General features: G+C 39.8%; 2 protein-coding genes across 2 annotated transcripts; one reads left to right on the top strand and one right to left on the bottom strand.

Annotated features, from left to right (window-relative positions):
• Positions 1-3,706: 3,706 nt before the first annotated feature.
• On the bottom strand, positions 3,707-5,348 carry LOC149666719 (uncharacterized). The gene is made up of 4 exons (XM_089841728.1): positions 5,179-5,348; positions 4,932-5,118; positions 4,797-4,847; positions 3,707-4,545 (listed from the first exon to the last, which is right to left on the bottom strand). The coding sequence occupies exons 1-4, from the start codon at positions 5,344-5,346 to the stop codon at positions 3,746-3,748; spliced, it is 1,206 nt and encodes a 401-aa protein (XP_089697854.1). The 5' UTR covers positions 5,347-5,348; the 3' UTR covers positions 3,707-3,745.
• An 11,234-nt stretch (positions 5,349-16,582) lies between these two features.
• LOC149666718 (uncharacterized) lies at positions 16,583-20,562 on the top strand. Its single transcript, XM_089841626.1, has 6 exons — positions 16,583-16,609; positions 16,729-16,903; positions 16,976-17,379; positions 17,423-18,605; positions 18,660-18,793; positions 20,500-20,562. Exons 1-6 carry the CDS (start codon positions 16,583-16,585, stop codon positions 20,560-20,562), a joined length of 1,986 nt encoding a protein of 661 aa, XP_089697752.1.
• Positions 20,563-20,875: the final 313 nt, after the last annotated feature.

Below are 20,875 nucleotides of genomic sequence, written 5' to 3'. Positions count from 1 at the left end.
CAGCGATGCATTAGCATTTTCACCCAGCACATCAGAAGACGTTTAAAAAAAAAATCTACAGTTTAAACAACAAAATAAGCAATTAAAACAAGCCTAATGATTCTCTTTAGGGAGAAACAACTTGGAAGTACTTTCCATAACGAATTGCCTTCAATAATTTAAGCGAGACCAACTTGGTCTAAATTATTTCAATGGTGGAAAAATTAAATATTTACATTGGGTTTTTATTTAGAAAGCTTTTCACGCCTGCGTATTTAAAGGTTGCCTGATTTGAATTCAGTTCACAATTGGTCAGTTATTTAGGGTAAAATTTAGGTAATACGCCAGCGAATGTTTGTAAATTTGTTCTAGTTTAGACCGTGCTGCTGACGCGGGTGTACCAATTTTTTCAAAATAGATCAGTACTTTATCCGACATTTAGATGTACAAAAACAACTAAAGTCAACTTGATAAAATACGTTCTATGTTAATGGAACATTTATATTCATCAGGGTTCGTTCGTTATGGTGTTAGAATTTTTCTATGCTAATGGAACATTTATATTCAACAGGGTTCGTTCGTTAAGGTGTTAGAATTTTATAATAAATGCATCCATTTTAAAAATCTTTGGGGATTTACATTTGCAAGTGTTTTTGGAACTATCTTGAGACATAGAACAAAAAATGTCCGTACATTCGCAACTAAGATCCAGAACACAATGCGCGTTATTTTTGGCTCAAATTTCCTTCTCCTCTCGTTCGCAAACGTCCTCGCATTGTCCGTTTTAACTTAAGACCAATCCCGGGTAACACTCACTGTACTGTTATCGGAAGATTTGGGAATGCAAACGGCTGTGATGTCGGAACAATTATCAATTTCCTCGATTTCGCATATATCGACGCACTTCAAATCGGAATAAGGGCAAAAACCAATGGGACATTGGCAATAATACGTTGCATTATTAGTTTCATTAACGTGACATTCTGCATTAAGATTCTGACATTGAATAGCCGCTTTTGCTTCGCAAAAGTCAACGCAAATGCCGTCTTGACTTTCATAGTGGCCAGCTAAGCATTCGCAGTAAAATGTAGTATTTTCCTGACTCGATACGGCGCATTCGGCTTTAAGCTCTGAGCAGGCATTATCTCCCATATTTTTACAAATATTTACGCATGTTTGGGGTATTATCCTCAAACAGTCCAGCGGGACATTCGCAGTAATACGTTGAGTTGTCAATTTCATCAACACGGCGTTCTGCTTTAAAATCCTGGCATTCACTGTCACCTTTCACTCGACAAATATCACCGCAAATTTGGTTTTCATCTTCTAATAGCCCGGCGGGACATTCACAATAAGAAACAAGATTTGCATACGCAAAAAAAAAACTTGGACATTGAGCTAAATAGAGATTTCTAATTTTATAAAAACATATGTAAAAGTCAATTATGAATTTGTTAGCGGGAAGTTTAACATTTTCTCTCCCCATTATACAAGGTGTTTTCGACTGCCATAAATCAAAATGTGTGTTCTTACTCGAAAACCTGAGAAACACGTGAAACAGTGTTACGATTAATTCATCATATAGGACATGTCAAGAAATTTCTCTATTATTGTCTCTTTGTTTTTATTCGCCTTTCAGCTCCAAATACATTAGGATTTTTTTCTTTTGCATTACCCTAGAGTAATATTTCAAAGTACATAACTTGTCAAAAATGATTGGCTAGCTTATTTACAGACTCCAAAAAAAGCTCTAGTATAAAAATAGAAAAGGGACATGTCCTATATGATGAATTAATCGTAACACTGTTTCACGTGTTTCTCAGGTTTTCGAGTAAGAACACACATTTTGATTTATGGCAGTCGAAAACACCTTGTATAATGGGGAGAGAAAATGTTAAACTTCCCGCTAACAAATTCATAATTGACTTTTACATATGTTTTTATAAAATTAGAAATCTCTATTTAGCTCAATGTCCAAGTTTTTTTTTTGCGTATGCAAATCTTGTTTCTTATTGTGAATGTCCCGCCGGGCTATTAGAAGATGAAAACCAAATTTGCGGTGATATTTGTCGAGTGAAAGGTGACAGTGAATGCCAGGATTTTAAAGCAGAACGCCGTGTTGATGAAATTGACAACTCAACGTATTACTGCGAATGTCCCGCTGGACTGTTTGAGGATAATACCCCAAACATGCGTAAATATTTGTAAAAATATGGGAGATAATGCCTGCTCAGAGCTTAAAGCCGAATGCGCCGTATCGAGTCAGGAAAATACTACATTTTACTGCGAATGCTTAGCTGGCCACTATGAAAGTCAAGACGGCATTTGCGTTGACTTTTGCGAAGCAAAAGCGGCTATTCAATGTCAGAATCTTAATGCAGAATGTCACGTTAATGAAACTAATAATGCAACGTATTATTGCCAATGTCCCATTGGTTTTTGCCCTTATTCCGATTTGAAGTGCGTCGATATATGCGAAATCGAGGAAATTGATAATTGTTCCGACATCACAGCCGTTTGCATTCCCAAATCTTCCGATAACAGTACAGTGAGTGTTACCCGGGATTGGTCTTAAGTTAAAACGGACAATGCGAGGACGTTTGCGAACGAGAGGAGAAGGAAATTTGAGCCAAAAATAACGCGCATTGTGTTCTGGATCTTAGTTGCGAATGTACGGACATTTTTTGTTCTATGTCTCAAGATAGTTCCAAAAACACTTGCAAATGTAAATCCCCAAAGATTTTTAAAATGGATGCATTTATTATAAAATTCTAACACCTTAACGAACGAACCCTGTTGAATATAAATGTTCCATTAGCATAGAAAAATTCTAACACCATAACGAACGAACCCTGATGAATATAAATGTTCCATTAACATAGAACGTATTTTATCAAGTTGACTTTAGTTGTTTTTGTACATCTAAATGTCGGATAAAGTACTGATCTATTTTGAAAAAATTGGTACACCCGCGTCAGCAGCACGGTCTAAACTAGAACAAATTTACAAACATTCGCTGGCGTATTACCTAAATTTTACCCTAAATAACTGACCAATTGTGAACTGAATTCAAATCAGGCAACCTTTAAATACGCAGGCGTGAAAAGCTTTCTAAATAAAAACCCAATGTAAATATTTAATTTTTCCACCATTGAAATAATTTAGACCAAGTTGGTCTCGCTTAAATTATTGAAGGCAATTCGTTATGGAAAGTACTTCCAAGTTGTTTCTCCCTAAAGAGAATCATTAGGCTTGTTTTAATTGCTTATTTTGTTGTTTAAACTGTAGATTTTTTTTTTAAACGTCTTCTGATGTGCTGGGTGAAAATGCTAATGCATCGCTGTGTGTTATTTCGTCCGGTAATTATAGGAAGCTGCCATATTATCCGCTTATGACATCACCATACGAGACACAACATTCTACCGCATTACTGCTCCGGTAAAAGTGCGTGTTTCTTTGAAAATCAACAGTTTTAAGGTGGGTATTTGGAGCAAATTAAGCAAATAAAAGTCGTTTTATAGCGTACTATGCCATTTTTTATTTAACCTAAATTTTATACAGCTCATGCGTTAAAGAAAATAGATTACCCGTAATCATTTTAAAAGCTTACAACTTCGAGAATATGTTCGTGAAAAAACAAAAAACAGCAGTGACTGTTAATGTCAAAATTAAATCATGGTGATTAAAGTTAATAATTCATTGATTGTGGGTAGTGAAAATTTAATTAATGCGTGTCTGATGACTGTTAAGTGAGGTATTAAATTTATCAGCTAATATCAACTTGCTCCTGTTTAACACTATATTTGGAAGCGTTATCGCAAAGTGAAATTGTACCATTTACAGAACTTTTACGAGAAGTTCCGTTAACCGAATATTCGCGAGTTTGTCCTTTTACAGATTTCAGACGAACTCGCCCATTTTTAACTTTTTGACGAGGTTGTACAGTTATCGTGTTTCTACCGGTACATCCATTTTCCAGTTTTCTACCTCCATTTACCCATTTTTTATGAATTCCACCGTTTTGAGCATGAACAGTTTGTCCATTCGCGATATAATTAGATTGGACTTCGCTTTTCACCTCCCTTAACCCATCTACATCCAAATTTTGACCTATTTCGTCCCCAGATTCGCCAAAATTCGTCAATATAAAACCTGGATCTAATTTAACAACAATGGGTGTACTATTTTTGGCAACAATTTGACCACCAGCGTCACGTTGTTCCTCAACGATTAAATCACTACTACAAGATTCTTCACCCGATGAATGTGAAGAGTTACTGTCGTTATTGTTGACATTATTATTTTGTTGCACACGTTCAAAACGCATTTTTTTGGTGTTGACAAACTCGTAAGGAGCGTCAACAGATTTGACGTTAACGTCATAACCATCTGGCATCGCTCCTAATAATTTTGTGTTGGTGACTTTGCCGTTTTCGTCAATACTGACGCTGAAAAGATAATCGCCTTGAGGCAACGGACCTTCAAAATCATTTTGGCCGCGATCAGGATTTGGGTATTTATCATTCGAGTCTTGGCTGCCGTTGTTGTAGCGCGAGTATGCATAAGCTGAAAATGTTTAAGAGACTAATGTTAATTAACCTGAATTAATAGGAGACGGGTCGCTAATTACTCGGAAACGGGTCGCTAATTACTCGGAAAAAGGTCGCGAATTACTGGGAAAAGGATCGCAAATTATTGGGAAAAGGGTCGCGAATTACTCTGAAAAGGGTCGCGAATTAATTTGAGAAAGACCAAAAATTTAAGTAAAAAGGTTTAGAACTTCACTCCTAAACATAAATAAATAAACATTTACTTACAACTGCTATCAACAATGGGGAAATGGTGTTCATATTTCTGAATATTTTCTCCTATAGTTAAAAATAAAAAAAATTGAATTAAATGAAAATAAAATATAAATTCAAGATAAAAAAAAATGAACGCTATTGACATACCTTCATACATAAAGTACTTATAATCCTTAAAGAGTGTAATACCAAGATCAGCTGCCGTTTGCCGATCAACTTTTGAGATGATCCCATCACAAGCGCATCTGATTATGGCATTAAAGAAATTAGACCTCAACTTGGTGTATTCTTCCGACGTCTCTGGTTTTTTACGTCCTTTCAACTTCCCGTAATCCTGAAATTAATACTAATTGACTTTCCAACTCTACCATTTAACAAAAATGACATAACTTACTAGAAACAAGGCCCAGGATTGATCTTTAAGTCCAGACTGATGCGGTTGAAACGCTTTCTGATTTATCGCACGAACAGCGAAAATCCAGCGATTATCTCGTTGTTCAACAGTATGTAAATTCATTCCGTATCGTCGAGACATCAAGGCATCGGTAACAAAATCCCACATCATACTCCTGCGACTGAGACAATTAATCCTACTAGTAATTAATCTAACTAAATAACATTAATTAATACTTACCCTCTTTGAATTATATTCCTTTTCTCTGAGCCTCTGAGGCGTTAGAGAAAGCAAGATACGCGACGGAACTGTGTAAGAAAAATGTTCGTAGACTCATCATGGATGAAGAATGCGCGTGAAGAATAGTTAATTAACCCGCTTCCAATAAATTATTTTCTTCAAAACAAGGAAGGTTTTAAGTCGTCATCCTCGAACTATCTACGTCAATAGTTAATTAAACCGCATCCAATAAAATATTTTCCTCAAAACAAGGAAGGTTTTAAGTCGTCATCCTTGCAGCATCTACGTGAAAGTCGTGAATAGTTAATTAAACCGCATCCAATAAAATAGATTAAAGATTGGGGGTCGGTAACAAATAAATTTATCGAAAGCATTGCCTAGAGAACTCTTCTAATATTAAATTTGACCTCGATCTTTTAGTATATAAGAACCGTGTTTTAAAGAGAGAGTTATCAGTTGTTTAACTAGACGCTTATCCATAAAACTACTCAGTACCAGTACGAAGATGTCTTTACCCGCCGATCGTGGACTCACAAAGCAAAAGCTGTGTGAGAAGAGACCAAATTCGATTGTTCCATCTGGCTCTTCTCAGGAATAGTCTGGGAAGAGACCAAATTCGACTCATTAGAACCCGACTTGTCGGGTTCTAAGTTGGCTATCAAGTAAGATTTTTCGGAATCATTTATAACAAAAATTTAGTTTTTCATAATTAAATAAAACATTACCGATTATAGTATGGAAAAAGAAAGTAACACTGATCCAATTGATAGCCAAGAATCGATCTTCATTGCGGTGTCATATGCGTCCATACAACTGACTACCGCAATGAAGGAAAATCGAGTTTAAGTTAAGTCCTGCTACTTCTTCCGCGGCAAGACTTAATTTGACGCGTTTTCCATTGGCCTCTTGAAAGTAACGAAAAAACAACCACGCCTCGGCCCATGATCTTCGAGAACCAATAGAGGACTTTACTTAAAATATCTTTCTCTAACAATCCTCGATTACCCTGCCTGTCTTTCATCAAAATTCATCCGGCATCGTTTATCTTACGCCACTTGACGTCAGCCATCAGAATGCATGAACTACTTTTCCTCCACTGTTGCTGATCCAAATGCGCCATCATATTCACCGTTACCTATGCCTGGCCTTCAAGATTTTACTTGTACTGAGCAAGATATCCATGCCATCCTAAAAAGTCTTCCAACGAACAAATCCCCCGGTTCCGATGGTCTTTACCCCTATATCTTGCGCAGTCTTGCTACTCAACTGTGTTCCCCAATTTATACATTAATCTCTCAGTCATTTGCAATTGGACTTCTCCCAAATCAATGGAAACAGGCAAATTTAACACCGATACACAAAAAAAGGACCTAAAGTACTCCCTAACAACTATCGACCTATCAGCTCCATAAACGTTGTTGCAAAAATTTGTGAAACTCTTGTTCAACGTCAAATTATATCCCATCTAGAACAAACCAACTTTTTTACTACAGCCCAACATGGCTTCCTGAAGAAAAGGTCATGCACCACTAACCTTCTCCAAGCCACTGATAAATGGACTGAATGGTTAGATGAGGGTTACTATGTTGATGTGCTATATCTAGACCTAGCCAAGGCCTTTGACTCAATACCTCATGCCAAACTTTTAGAAGCGTTAAACTTGGCTGGCATAACTGGTCAAGCCTTAAACTGGATGAAGGACTATCTTACCCACCGTACCCAACGAGTTGTCCTTAAAGGGATAGTGTCTGACTGGGCGTCAGTGGCAAAAGGTGTCCCCCAAGGATCAATTCTCGGACCCTTATTATTTAACATTCTTATCAATTCGCTTCCTCAAGTAGTGCAATCTGCCCAAGTGTTACTTTTCGCTGACGATACGAAACTATCCCTTAAAATACGTACTATCTCAGACTCACACCTACTACAAGCTGACCTCAATTCGGTGGAGCATTGGGCTGAAAACCACGGTCTCAAATTTAATGTGGACAAATGCACTGTCCTTCATCTGGGTCATTCGAACCCAAAATTCACCTACTACCTGTACGGTCGACCGCTATCTACCACTTTATCAGAACGTGACCTTGGAGTGCATATCGACACTGACCTTAAATTTACTACCCACACTAATAAAATTTGCAAAAAACTCCATAGCATCACTGGCCTGGTTAGGCGTAACTTCCTACGACGCTCACCGACTCTGTTACGTACTATATACAATGCTTTAGCTTTACCCCATATTGACTACTGCTCATCTATTTGGACCCCTTCTGGAAAAAATGTAATGACATCGTTGCAGAAGGCCCAAAATCGGTTTACAAAATTATCACCACTATTAGAAAAACTACCAGCCGCCGACAGATTATCTAAACTAACCATCAACCCCATCCATCAAAGACACCAGATAAATGACTTGTGTCTTCTTCATGACTTTTTTAATAACAAACTAGATCTGCACTTCGATACATTTTTCACGTCTTCAGTGTATACTAGTACGCGCGGTCATCCTCATAAATTGTCTAAACCACGTGCTACAACAACCGTCCGTCAAAACCATTTTACACGCAGCATTATAAACCTATGGAATGATCTCCCAGCAGATTTAGTATCCCTTAAAGATAAGTCTTGTTTTCGAAAGGCCCTTATATTACATTACACCCAAAATACCAACACAAATTACTATTAGTTCCTACCAACTATTAAAAGCTACTGTTATTTAGCCAATAATTGTTTCAAGGCTGTGTTTTATTTTATTTTTTTTATTTTTTTTTTTTCTTCTCTGTGTATTTTTACTTTATATACCATTTACTGTGATAACTATAACCAAATGTATATATTTCTTACTTTTATATGCAATACCTGTGATAATTATAACCATTTGTAGTACAAGGCGGTCTCCAAAAGTCAACCTATGACTTTATGTACCAAACAACAAATAAATAAATAAATAAAGGAAGCTAGTGGCGCTAATTACGATTTAAAGAGCGGCTTTCAGTTAAGATTTCGACTAAAATATCAAGTTTTGAAAATCAAAATGTCACTTTGAACAAGATGCTTTTTACACTAGAGATAAGACCAATTACCTTCAAAATTACGATTTAAAAAGTGGTTTCATTAGCGATAAAAGCGGCGGTAAATATTTTTGTTTTTTTTTAATTTCGAATTTAGTATGTAACATGGGAACAAGCCACAACTCAAAGAAAAGAAGTATTGACCTTCTTAATGACAAACAATGGCAATATCTTTGTTTATATTTATATTCTTGTTATTCTTTATTTTATTATATATATTATTTGGTATTTGTTATTAAAAAATCTTTATTTGTATATTAGTCTTTGTTTCTCAGACATGGGCTTAAGGCAGGAAATTCAAACAGGGATCTGTCAAAATAACACAAGTCTGGGTTGGTTTAGACTTGTTTGGGGGGCATAGCATGGTGGAAGGCAGGAATACCCATAGCTCGGTGGAAGGTAGGGAATATCAGGTAAGATTTCTCCATAAATCGTATAATTATATAATTAATATATTTTAGTTTTGGTTTGAGTCTGAGTCTGGAGGATGACGTCATAGTCACCCAGGTTGAAAGCACCTTCTACGACTAGGGCTGGTCCGGACTTGTTTTAATTGATTATATGGGTAAATTACCTTATTAGTTACTAAAATAATCCGCTAGAAGGAGGGGCTGGTTGTAAGTTTTTAAATTTGGTACCCTTTACTAGTAGGGCTGGTTCGAACTTGTTCATGACCATTGAACGGGTCACAGCTATTAATGGTTACTAAAATAGTACGCTAGAAGGTGGGGCTGGAGAGAAGTTTTTTAAATATGGCGCCAATAATTTCATATTAGTTTGAGTTGGAAGGATGACGTCATGGATGCCCAGGTTGAAAGCAGCTTTACAAGTAGGGCTGGTAGTCCGAGCTTGTTCGGAGGGTTATTAAATAGGTCATTTCCCCTTAATAACACGCTGGAAGGTAGGACTGGAGGTAAGCTTTTTTAAAGTCCAGGCTGGTTTGGGTTTATTAAAGGGGTACCACCCATTACTAGCACTCTAGCAGGCAGGGTAAGATTGGGGGATGACGCCAAGGTTGAATATAGCTTGTTTTTGTTTTGATTAAGAAGATGACGTCATGGGTGTTGAAAATAACACAAGGTAGGAACTCGTGGTAGTCTGGAGCTATTAAAAGGGGGTAAAACCCCCTTAATAGCATGGTGGAAGGCCGAGTAAGTCAGGTAGGATTTTTTTTTATGGCCCAATCTTTGGTTGGAGGGTTAATCCGGGCTTGTTTGGGGAAAAATGGGTTAAACACCCCCGTTAATATTCATCGACGGCGATATAGCACGGTGGAAGGCAGGGAATGTCAGGTAAGATTTTCTCATACAATAACGTAATCTTTGGTCTTAAATTTAAAACGGGGATCTTGCAAAAAGAACTACACCCTCCGAGGGTTAAGCCAAGCTTGTTTTGGGGGAAAAAATGGGTAAAACCCCTCTAAAGAGTCATAGCATGCTGGAAGGTAGGGTTGGTCAGGTAGGAGTTTAGCTTAATCTTTGTTTGGAAGTTTGGTGGATGATGTTCTGGCCGCCATCTTGGGGTGGCGGCCATCTTGGAATTAACTCTTTACGAAATCGAGCCCATTACTAGCAGGCCAGCGATGAATATAGTTTAAGTTTTGGTTTGAGTTAAGAAGATGACGTCATGGGGTTTGAAAATAGCCTGTAAGAGCTCGGGCCAGTCCGGACTTGTCTGGGAAGTTTGGTTTGAGTTGGGTAGTGGCGGCCATCTTGGGGTGGCGGCCATCTTGGATCCATGCGTATCTAGGTAGTCCCTACTACTTGTGTTGAAGATCAAAAGGCCATCAAAGAAAAGATAAAGAAAATTGAAGTGACTCCACCAAATAAGATAAAGAAAGAGGAATTACTTGATCGGGGCGAGAAGAAAATTCTTGAGGAACAGTCTCAGTTAATTTATGAACATCGTGACGAGCTTGAAAAAAATATTAAAAAAAAGAAATGGTGGAACTATTAAAATATAACGACCAAAAAATTCCTTCAGGAAACAGCGAAATTCTAGATAGACTTTCCGATATCATGACGTTTGGATCTCTTGAACCTTGCACAGATAGTGACGGTGGACAATTGGTTTTCTCAAATGATGGTTATCACTCTACTGGAAATGCAAGCGAATGGAGCAAATGTACAAATGTAATAAAACTACCAAGAAGAAAGCCTTTCCAGATTCCAGATCACCTAAAAGAGGAATATGCATTCTTAAACAGCTACGAATACATAGAGCAAGACCGTTACATTCCTACAAACGCACCTACTCCAAGTACACCAGAAAATTTGCCATCAACCTCGGGTGTCAAGAGAAAGCCACAACCATTGGACGATACTAAAATAGTGTTGATTGGTAATCTCCATAGTTCCAAAGATTCTCTAAAGAAAAGCATAGCGAGATTAGGAGGCAATGTTGTCTCTCAAAATGACAAAACTACAGCTTGCGTTATAAGTACCAAGGAAGATGTTGAGAAAAATATCAAGGAAATTCGTGAAGCTTAGGAACACGATGTTCACGTTGTATCTGAGGACTTTTTAAGTGCTGTGGAATATGGAGGTTTAGTTTCTACGATCCAACAATACCGCATAGCCAGTTGGGGTGGAAATCCTCAAGACAGAATTAATTCTTACGCTGCTGAAAAAAGACTCAAAAGTGCGGATGTAGGAAATAGTGACTCAACATTCTCATCTGGAAAGAGCACGAAAGTTCAACTGACAGTGAAAGGCAGCGTAGCTGTTGACCCAGATTCAAATCTTGAAGCCAGCACACACGTGTTTCAAAACGAAGAAGGAGCTTTCAACGCTGTTCTCGGAAACGTCGTCGTTACTCAAGGATCTAATTCGTTTTACAAGCTTCAACTTCTAAAGTCAGACGAAGGAAAGGATTACTATGTGTTTCGGAGCTGGGGACGTGTTGGAACTACTATTGGTGATAACAAGACGGAACACTTTGTTACTAAGTATGAAGCTGTTGCCGAATTCAAAAGGCTTTTCGAAGAAAAAACAGGAACTCCGTGGGAGTTACGCCACACTGCCTCAAAGGTTCCTAATAAAATGTATCCACTTGACATTGACTATGGAACTTCCGAAAAACTGGTTGTAGGATCTGGATCTAAACTTCCCAACGCCATCCAAGAACTAATTCGCCTTATCTTTGACGTGGAGAAAATGAACAAGGCCGTGTGGGAGTTAGAAATTGATCTGAAGAAAATGCCACTAGGAAAACTTTCGAAGAACCAAATTGAAGAGGCGTATTCCGTTTTGACGGAACTCCTGGCTTTACTCGACGATGAACCCAACGAAAACAAGAAAGCCCAGCTAATAGCTTGCACCAATACATTCTTCACGCTAATACCTCATGATTTTGGAACCAAAAGGGTCCCTCTTTTGGATAATGTTGAGATAATAAAATCCAAGGTAGAAATGCCAAATTTCCTTCTTGAAGTGGAGATCGGTTACAAGTTAGTTGAAGAGGAAGGTGGAACGACCAAAGATCCAATAGATCAACATTATGAACAATTGAAAACTGAAATTGAAGTATTAGATAGAGATTCTGAAGAATTCGAGACATTATTAACATACGTAAACAACACGGGCGCTGATTTTCACAGTGATTGTGAACTTGAAGTCGATCAAATATTTAAAATTACTCGTCAGGGAGAACGCGAACGCTACCGAGAATTCCAAAAATTCCCTAATAGAAAGCTACTATGGCATGGTTCCAGAACCCCTAACTTAATGGGCATTTTGTCTCAAGGCCTTCGTATTGCTCCACCAGAAGCTCCTTCTAATGGTTACAACTTTGGAAAAGGAGTGTACTTTGCAGATACGGTACTACACATAGCCTTTTAATAAAGAGTTAAATTATAGGTTGCTAACTTCAAATATTTGATTCTTTTAGGTCTCTGAAAGTGCCAAATACTGTCACGCCAGTCGAGAGAACAACACCGGGTTGTTGCTCCTCTGCGAAGTAGCTTTAGGAAATATGCTTGAGCTACCTCATGTATGGGTAGGAAATTTTTTGAAACTCGACCAATTTTTTCCCTCTAGTGATGGAAGCGACATGAAATCCTCAAATTTGTTCACTAGTGCCAGGATCTACTACCAATGCTTGAGCTCTTCACTTCCAGTCTCATCTTACTTCTGCTGCAACTAAGACCCGTACATAACGTTTTGGTTTTTAAATACATCATTAACCAGAAAAGTAAACCAAATAGTCAAGCTGTGCTAACTTATTCAAACCTCTTTGTATGATTTAGAGATGGATCGAGGTCTACCGAATATGCCAAAAGTGGCTGGTCATCATGCAAAAGCTGTAAAAGGCGCATAGATAAGGATGAGCTAAGAATGGCGGCAATTATTCAGGCGTCAAGTTTTGATAGAAAGGTAAAATATCAAAATTGAGCATCTGATGACGCGAGTAACATTAATTTCTTATTGTGGAAACAGGATTCCAAAGTGGTACCATTTTCGGTGCTTTTTCTCAAAAGTTTAAAGTGTCAACTGAGGCTGACATCTCACACTTTGAGGATTTACGTTGGAGAGATCAAGAGAAAATAAGGAGTGAAATTCCGAGTGGGTCTCAAGCAGCACCTGCTGCTTCAAGCAATACCCCATCTAAAGGAACGAAGAGAAAAAGCTCCTCCATTGAAATTCAAGACTTCTCAACTGAATATGCCAAAAGTAATCGGTCATCTTGTAAAGGTTGTGGAGAAACAATCGTAAAAGATCAAGCTCGCATTTCAAAACTTGACAGACAGAGTGCAAAAGCTAGACGATTTGGTCCACTACCAGCGTGGTATCACGTTGATTGGTTTGTACAAGCGAGAGAAACTCTGAAGTTTTTTGAAGATGGATCTAAAATACGAGGATTTAAGACACTCTGCGTTGAAGATCAAAAGGCCATCAAAGAAAAGATAAAGAAAATTGAAGTGACTCCACCAAATAAGATAAAGAAAGAGGAATTACTTGATCGGGGCGAGAAGAAAATTCTTGAGGAACAGTCTCAGTTAATTTATGAACATCGTGACGAGCTTGAAAAAAATATTAAAAAAAAGAAATGGTGGAACTATTAAAATATAACGACCAAAAAATTCCTTCAGGAAACAGCGAAATTCTAGATAGACTTTCCGATATCATGACGTTTGGATCTCTTGAACCTTGCACAGATAGTGACGGTGGACAATTGGTTTTCTCAAATGATGGTTATCACTGTACTGGAAATGCAAGCGAATGGAGCAAATGTACAAATGTAATAAAACTACCAAGAAGAAAGCCTTTCCAGATTCCAGATCACCTAAAAGAGGAATATGCATTCTTAAACAGCTACGAATACATAGAGCAAGACCGTTACATTCCTACAAACGCACCTACTCCAAGTACACCAGAAAATTTGCCATCAACCTCGGGTGTCAAGAGAAAGCCACAACCATTGGACGATACTAAAATAGTGTTGATTGGTAATCTCCATAGTTCCAAAGATTCTCTAAAGAAAAGCATAGCGAGATTAGGAGGCAATGTTGTCTCTCAAATTGACAAAACTACAGCTTGCGTTATAAGTACCAAGGAAGATGTTGAGAAAAATATCAAGGAAATTCGTGAAGCTAAGGAACACGATGTTCACGTTGTATCTGAGGACTTTTTAAGTGCTGTGGAATATGGAGGTTTAGTTTCTACGATCCAACAATACCGCATAGCCAGTTGGGGTGGAAATCCTCAAGACAGAATTAATTCTTACGCTGCTGAAAAAAGACTCAAAAGTGCGGCTGAAGGAAATAGTGACTCAACATTCTCATCTGGAAAGAGCACGAAAGTTAAACTGACAGTGAAAGGCAGCGTAGCTGTTGACTCAGATTCAAATCTTGAAGCCAGCACACACGTGTTTCAAAACGAAGAAGGAGCTTTCAACGCTGTTCTCGGAAACGTCGTCGTTACTCAAGGATCTAATTCGTTTTACAAGCTTCAACTTCTAAAGTCAGACGAAGGAAAGGATTACTATGTGTTTCGGAGCTGGGGACGTGTTGGAACTACTATTGGTGATAACAAGACGGAACACTTTGTTACTAAGTATGAAGCTGTTGCCGAATTCAAAAGGCTTTTCGAAGAAAAAACAGGAACTCCGTGGGAGTTACGCCACACTGCCTCAAAGGTTCCTAATAAAATGTATCCACTTGACATTGACTATGGAACTTCAGAAAAACTGGTTGTAGGATCTGGATCTAAACTTCCCAACGCCCGCCATCCAAGAACTAATTCGCCTTATCTTTGACGTGGAGAAAATGAACAAGGCCGTGTGGGAGTTAGAAATTGATCTGAAGAAAATGCCACTAGGAAAACTTTCGAAGAACCAAATTGAAGAGGCGTATTCCGTTTTGACGGAACTCCTGGCTTTACTCGACGATGAACCCAACGAAAACAAGAAAGCCCAGCTAATAGCTTGCACCAATACATTCTTCACGCTAATACCTCATGATTTTGGAACCAAAAGGGTCCCTCTTTTGGATAATGTTGAGATAATAAAATCCAAGGTAGAAATGCCAAATTTCCTTCTTGAAGTGGAGATCGGTTACAAGTTAGTTGAAGAGGAAGGTGGAACGACCAAAGATCCAATAGATCAACATTATGAACAATTGAAAACTGAAATTGAAGTATTAGATAGAGATTCTGAAGAATTCGAGACATTATTAACATACGTAAACAACACGGGCGCTGATTTTCACAGTGATTGTGAACTTGAAGTCGATCAAATATTTAAAATTACTCGTCAGGGAGAACGCGAACGCTACCGAGAATTCCAAAAATTCCCTAATAGAAAGCTACTATGGCATGGTTCCAGAACCCCAAACTTAATGGGCATTTTGTCTCAAGGCCTTCGTATTGCTCCACCAGAAGCTCCTTCTAATGGTTACAACTTTGGAAAAGGAGTGTACTTTGCAGATACGGTACTACACATAGCCTTTTATTAAACTCTGTACCTCCGGTATCGTCTGCTACGGTATGCCTGCTTCTTCAGACTCTTGTTGTGTTTGCGATAATCGGTTTTATGGAAAACAAAAGTGTCATTTTTGCACTGGACTATGCAAGCGCCGTGTACATAAAGATTGTACCCCTAATTCATACTTTACCTGTACGGAATGCAAAGCCGCTACTCGCAAATCTAGAAGTCCGGCTCGGCGACATAGTAATAGCGCCATACCCCGCGATAAAGAGTTCAATGGGGCCATACCTGCGCCTAAACCACCTGCTAAGCTGGCTGAGGGCGATAAGGGTCTCATCTTAGAGGTGGTGCACGAAGCATTCGTCCATCTACTTAGCGTTGATAGCCTCACTAGGGAATCTGATTCGATACTGGACAAAATGATGAATAAATTGGATAGCAACGACACCATCCTACTTAAGATGCAAGCTACGTTATCAGAGTTCCAAGAACGTCTGGCTTCATTAGAAAATGAGAACGCTGGCCTTCGTCGAGAACTTGCCAGTCGCCAAATACCATTTCAAGCCCCGCTTGGGTCACGGGCTTCTAGGGACGAAGCTCAATCTTTTCCACCATTGGCTAACCGTCCTGGCGCTCTCAACCCATCTGCCTTGCCCTGGCCACAGGGTTCCATTCCTTCATTCTCTGGAGCATTACCCAAGGCTTTGCAAACAAAAACTGACATCAACTCCACTCGTCATGTTCCTGCATCTAAGCCTGTGGTCTCGGGTGTGTCTTTGACAAGCCGGATCAAGGCTGCACCACGTCGAGTGAAGGCGGTCAAGAAAGCACTCTTTGCCACTGGGTTGGATGTTGGGATCACGTCGAAAGAACTGCAAGATTTTTTGAGGGCTGATTCAGGTGTGCAGTCGGTGCAGTGCATAAGACTGCGTACTAAAAATCCGAATGCCCGTCATTCGTCATTCTACTTGACGTGTGATGATGAGTCTGACATACCAAAAATGAGGGATCCCAATATTTGGCCTGCGAACAGCTTTCTAACAGATTTCCATGGGGTACCGAGAGACGAGCACAAACATGTCTCGGAACTGCATGGTGAAATCTCAGACGCGGGTTCCCCTGCGGATTCTTCAAATGTCCAAGAATGAAAGAACTGACTATAGCTTATCAGAATGTGCGCGGTCTACGAACCAAGTCTAGTACCTTTTTAACTAACCTAATCGTTAATGATTTTGATATTGTTTGTTTAACAGAGACGTGGCTTAACCACTCTCATTTTAATTCGGATTATTTTCCAAATTCCTATACTATTTTTCAGGCGGATCGATCAGATCCGGATTCTGTCAATGTTAGGGGCGGGGGATCCCTCATTGCTATCAAGAAGTCCCTTGTTTTTCACCGTCGAAGTGACCTGGAAGGTGCCGAAGGTGCCGAAGGGGGTGTGTTTGTCGAGTTTAAACTAAAAAATAATCTTCCGCTTCTTCTTGGCACTGGTTACTTTCGCCCCTCAGATGACGACGCTCAGTATCGGAAATTTAAGAATGTTTTGGTATCCTCGTTGGTAGATTATGACGGTGAAATTCTGATTCTGGGTGATTTTAATCTCCCCGGTATCAACTGGACTCTGGGTAGCAGTGTGGGATGCACTCACCAAACTAGAACTAAGGCTGCTCATGTTCTCGATGTTTGTTATGAATTTAATTTAAACCAAATTAACCCAGCTCCCACTTATGGTAATCTTCTGGACCTTTGTCTTACTAATGTACACGGCATTGATACTGTACCTCTCCTTGATCCATTTGTGGACATTGACAACTACCATCCGCCTTTCTATTTGCTTTGTCCATTTGACATTTGTAGGGTCTCCCCTAATTTACAACCAGTATATCAATTTAAAAAAGGTAACTATCACTTGCTATACTCAATTTTACGCGATTCAGATTGGTCGGTGGTTTTGGATTCGCAGGATGTTAATTTTTGTGTCCAGACATTAACGGAATATATAACGTCAGCTATGGATAGTTCGATCCCTAACAAGATTCCGCGTAATAATCGGGGCTTCCCCTTTTGGTATTCTTTGGACCTCCAAAAAAGCTATCAAGCGCAAAAAATATTATTTTAATAAGAAAAAGAGGTCGGGGTTAGCCTCCGACATAGCTAATTTTAGGCTGTCCCGTTCGTTGGTGAGAAGGCTTACAGTAAGGGACAAAGCTGCTATGGCAGTAAAATCTTGTCGAGACGCCTTGTCCCAACCCAAAAAATTTTGGAGTTTTATCAATGGTAATCTAAAAGACAGACACTCTGATATATTATTGAAAATTGGTAAGACAATCATTACTGATCCGGAGCAATTGGGGGAAACATTCATGGCGCATTTCTCAACAATTTCGACTGACAATACTGAAACTAGTTCAAAATACACTTTTGATACTTCTACCTTAGTTACAACGCCTCATAACTGTTTAAAACTAACTCAAGCGGACATATATGCTGCTATTAATCGTCTACCCAACAAACTCTCTACTGGTTTCGACAAAATTCCGTCGTTTGTTATCAAGGGCTGTGGGAATATATTGTTACCTATATTGGAGCATATATTTAATTTATCCTTCCGTACTCACTCATTCCCAACGCTTTGGAAAAAAGCTGTCATTGTCCCGGTTTACAAGTCTGGAAAATCCAGCGATGTCCGAAACTACCGTCCGATTTCCCTTCTTTGCGTTCTCGCTAAGGTATTTGATAGAGTAGTACACGTACATTTACAGCGTTGGTTTAGCTTGCTACCCAACGACTGTCAACATGGCTTTGTTCCGGGTAGGAGTGTGGAAACGAACCACGTTTCCTTTATGGATTACGTGGCTCCTGAGGTCGAGTGCCGGGGCCAGGTCGATGTTGTATACCTTGACCTGGCCAAGGCCTTCGACCGCGTCTCCCACTCTTACCTTCATGACAAGTTAGAGGCCCTTGGATTGGGGGGTGATATCTTGGAATGGATTGCTAGCTATCTGGCGAATCGAGTCAATGTCTTGAAATGCAATGGCATAATCACATCGAAAACATACGAAGTTAATTGTGGGGTTCCACAGGGATCATCTCTTGGACCCTTACTCTTTAATATGTATCTTTTCGATTTACAATTTTCGGTTTTACATTCCCGTATTCTTCAATTTGCTGATGACAATAAAGTTTTCAAAAGTATTAATTCTAAGTTAGACGGTAAATTACTTCAACTTTACCTTGACTCTATAGGAAGATGGTGCTCTCTTAACAAAATACCAGTAAATCCAACCAAATCCGTGCATGTCACATTTACAAGGCGAATTGCTAGAGAAATTTCCAACGACTATACCATTGAGGGCGCTCACATACCCCTTAAGTCCACTGTGAGAGATCTTGGCGTGATCTTTGACAGAGGACTTTATTTTACCGAGCAAGTACATAAATGCGTTGCTTTAAGTCGCCGTACTCTGGCTGTTTGCTTGAAGATGTGTAGGAAATTGCATTCCCTAGACCATTTCCGTCTTCTTTATCAAGCCCTAGTGAGATCACGGGTCCTGTATGGTGGCTTGGCCTGGGGTGGTTGTAGTATTATTATTATTGTTGATGAGGTGGGGCTCACGCCCTAGCACCGATGCCAAAGGCATATTGTGCAACCTCAAAATCAGGCCTTGAATAGGCCCGTAGCCGCAGCGTAGCGAAGAATTCGCTCCACCGTAAAAGAGGAGACCCGCGAGGGCTCCACAGTGTGTGAATCAAAATGTTCTAGTCTAAGCGAGGCGAAGAAGTCGCACTCGCAAAGTACGTGAGCGGATGTTTCTTCCTTCTCCTGGCACGACCTGCAGAGGGGGTCGTCAGCAAGACCCATCAGATGGAGGTGCCTATTTAGCCGACAGTGTCCGGTCAGAAGACCGGTGGCCAGCCTAATATCCCATCTGCTGAGCGAAATTAGGTCTCTAGCACGAGACCTGCAGGGACCATTGACTAACTGTTTTGTCTGTCTCTGGCCATCCATGTCATGCCAGAGCTGGTTTTGTATGACAGTCATCCTGTCATGCAGGCTCCGTTTGACATGCCCGTAGGGGATGGGGACGGCCGGCTCCGGCCCCAAGAGCTTGGCCTCCGCGCCCCTTTTCGCAAATCTATCGGCTTGCTCATTGCCATAATAACCGCTATGCCCTGGCACCCAGTACAACAGAACCCTGTTGCAGGACGCCAGTTGCGCTAGCAGATCAAGGCAGCTACGCACCAGTTGAGAGGTAATCTGACACTGGTCCAGCGCATTCAGGGCGGCCTGACTGTCAGAATAAATCCTCACAGTCCGTCCGTTATACCCTTTGTTAATGCAGTAGTCTGCGCAATAACAGATCGCGGCAATTTCCGCTTGGAACACACTAGCAAAGGTGCCCAGGCAAGCAGAAAAACCGACCCTTGTAGTTTGGCAGTAATAGCCGGCGCCAGCGCCGGAATCAGTCTTGGAACCATCGGTGAACCAAATAGTTTCACCCCCAGTGCCAAGAGGCAGCAGGTTAGTCCACTCGGCCCGACTGGGAAAGTGGATGCTGAATGGCTTAGTGAAATCAAAGCTGGTAACGGTTTTGTCAGAGCACATCGTTAACGACGGCTCAAGTGCAGCGTACTCCCGAAAGAGCTTCGTATGGCTGTAATCCCAAAGTCTTGGAACCCAACAGCCATTAATGTGGAGCCTGTAGGCCCCCATGACAGCCTCCTCCTCAATGAAAAGATGAAGAGGTAGCATGTCAAGAAGCACCTCCAGGGAAGCAGTTGGGGTCGATCTCATGGCCCCTGTAACACCAATGCAGGCAAGCCTTTGAAGCTTGCGCAGGGCAGCCTGCACCGTCTTCAGCCGGACCCTTGTCCACCAGACAAGTGCCCCGTGTGGTTGTAGTAGATATCTAAAGGTACTTCTTGAGAATGTGCAACGGAAGTTTATTGAATATTGCCATACTTATTTCATGAAAAAGGCTCCATATGATTACCATATTTTACTAGGGTATTTGGACATTCCTACTATAGCTCACATTCTCCTTATTAACGACGTTAAATTTCTACATAAATTAATTAATAATAGGATAACTCTTCCAGATTTGCTAGGACGGTTGGACTTTCTAGTCCCCAAGTCTGGAAGGTTTAGAAAAACATTTAGAGAATCTCTTAACCACTTAAATCCAATTAAAAGAATGCAAATTACAGTTAACAGTTTTGGCGAAAATTTTGATATATTTAATGTTAAATACAAGGAGCTGGATTAATAAGGTTTCACTTGGTTTGTTTTTAATTTGTCTTCCATTTGATATTCTTAACAGTTAGGAAATGCAAATATGATATCATTACAACTGTGTATATTCTCGTGAACCTTCGTGGTTTTTTATATGCACAATAAATATTCATTCATTCATTCATTAATAAAGAGTTAAATTATAGGTTGCTAACTTCAAATATTTGAT

Source organism: Phalangium opilio, unplaced genomic scaffold, assembly GCF_054372755.1.
Source record: "Phalangium opilio isolate 3A_F unplaced genomic scaffold, DU_Popi_V2 ptg000060l_1, whole genome shotgun sequence".
In the NCBI taxonomy this organism is placed as follows: Eukaryota; Metazoa; Arthropoda; class Arachnida; order Opiliones; family Phalangiidae; genus Phalangium; species Phalangium opilio.
This window is presented reverse-complemented; position numbering and strand designations above follow the sequence as displayed.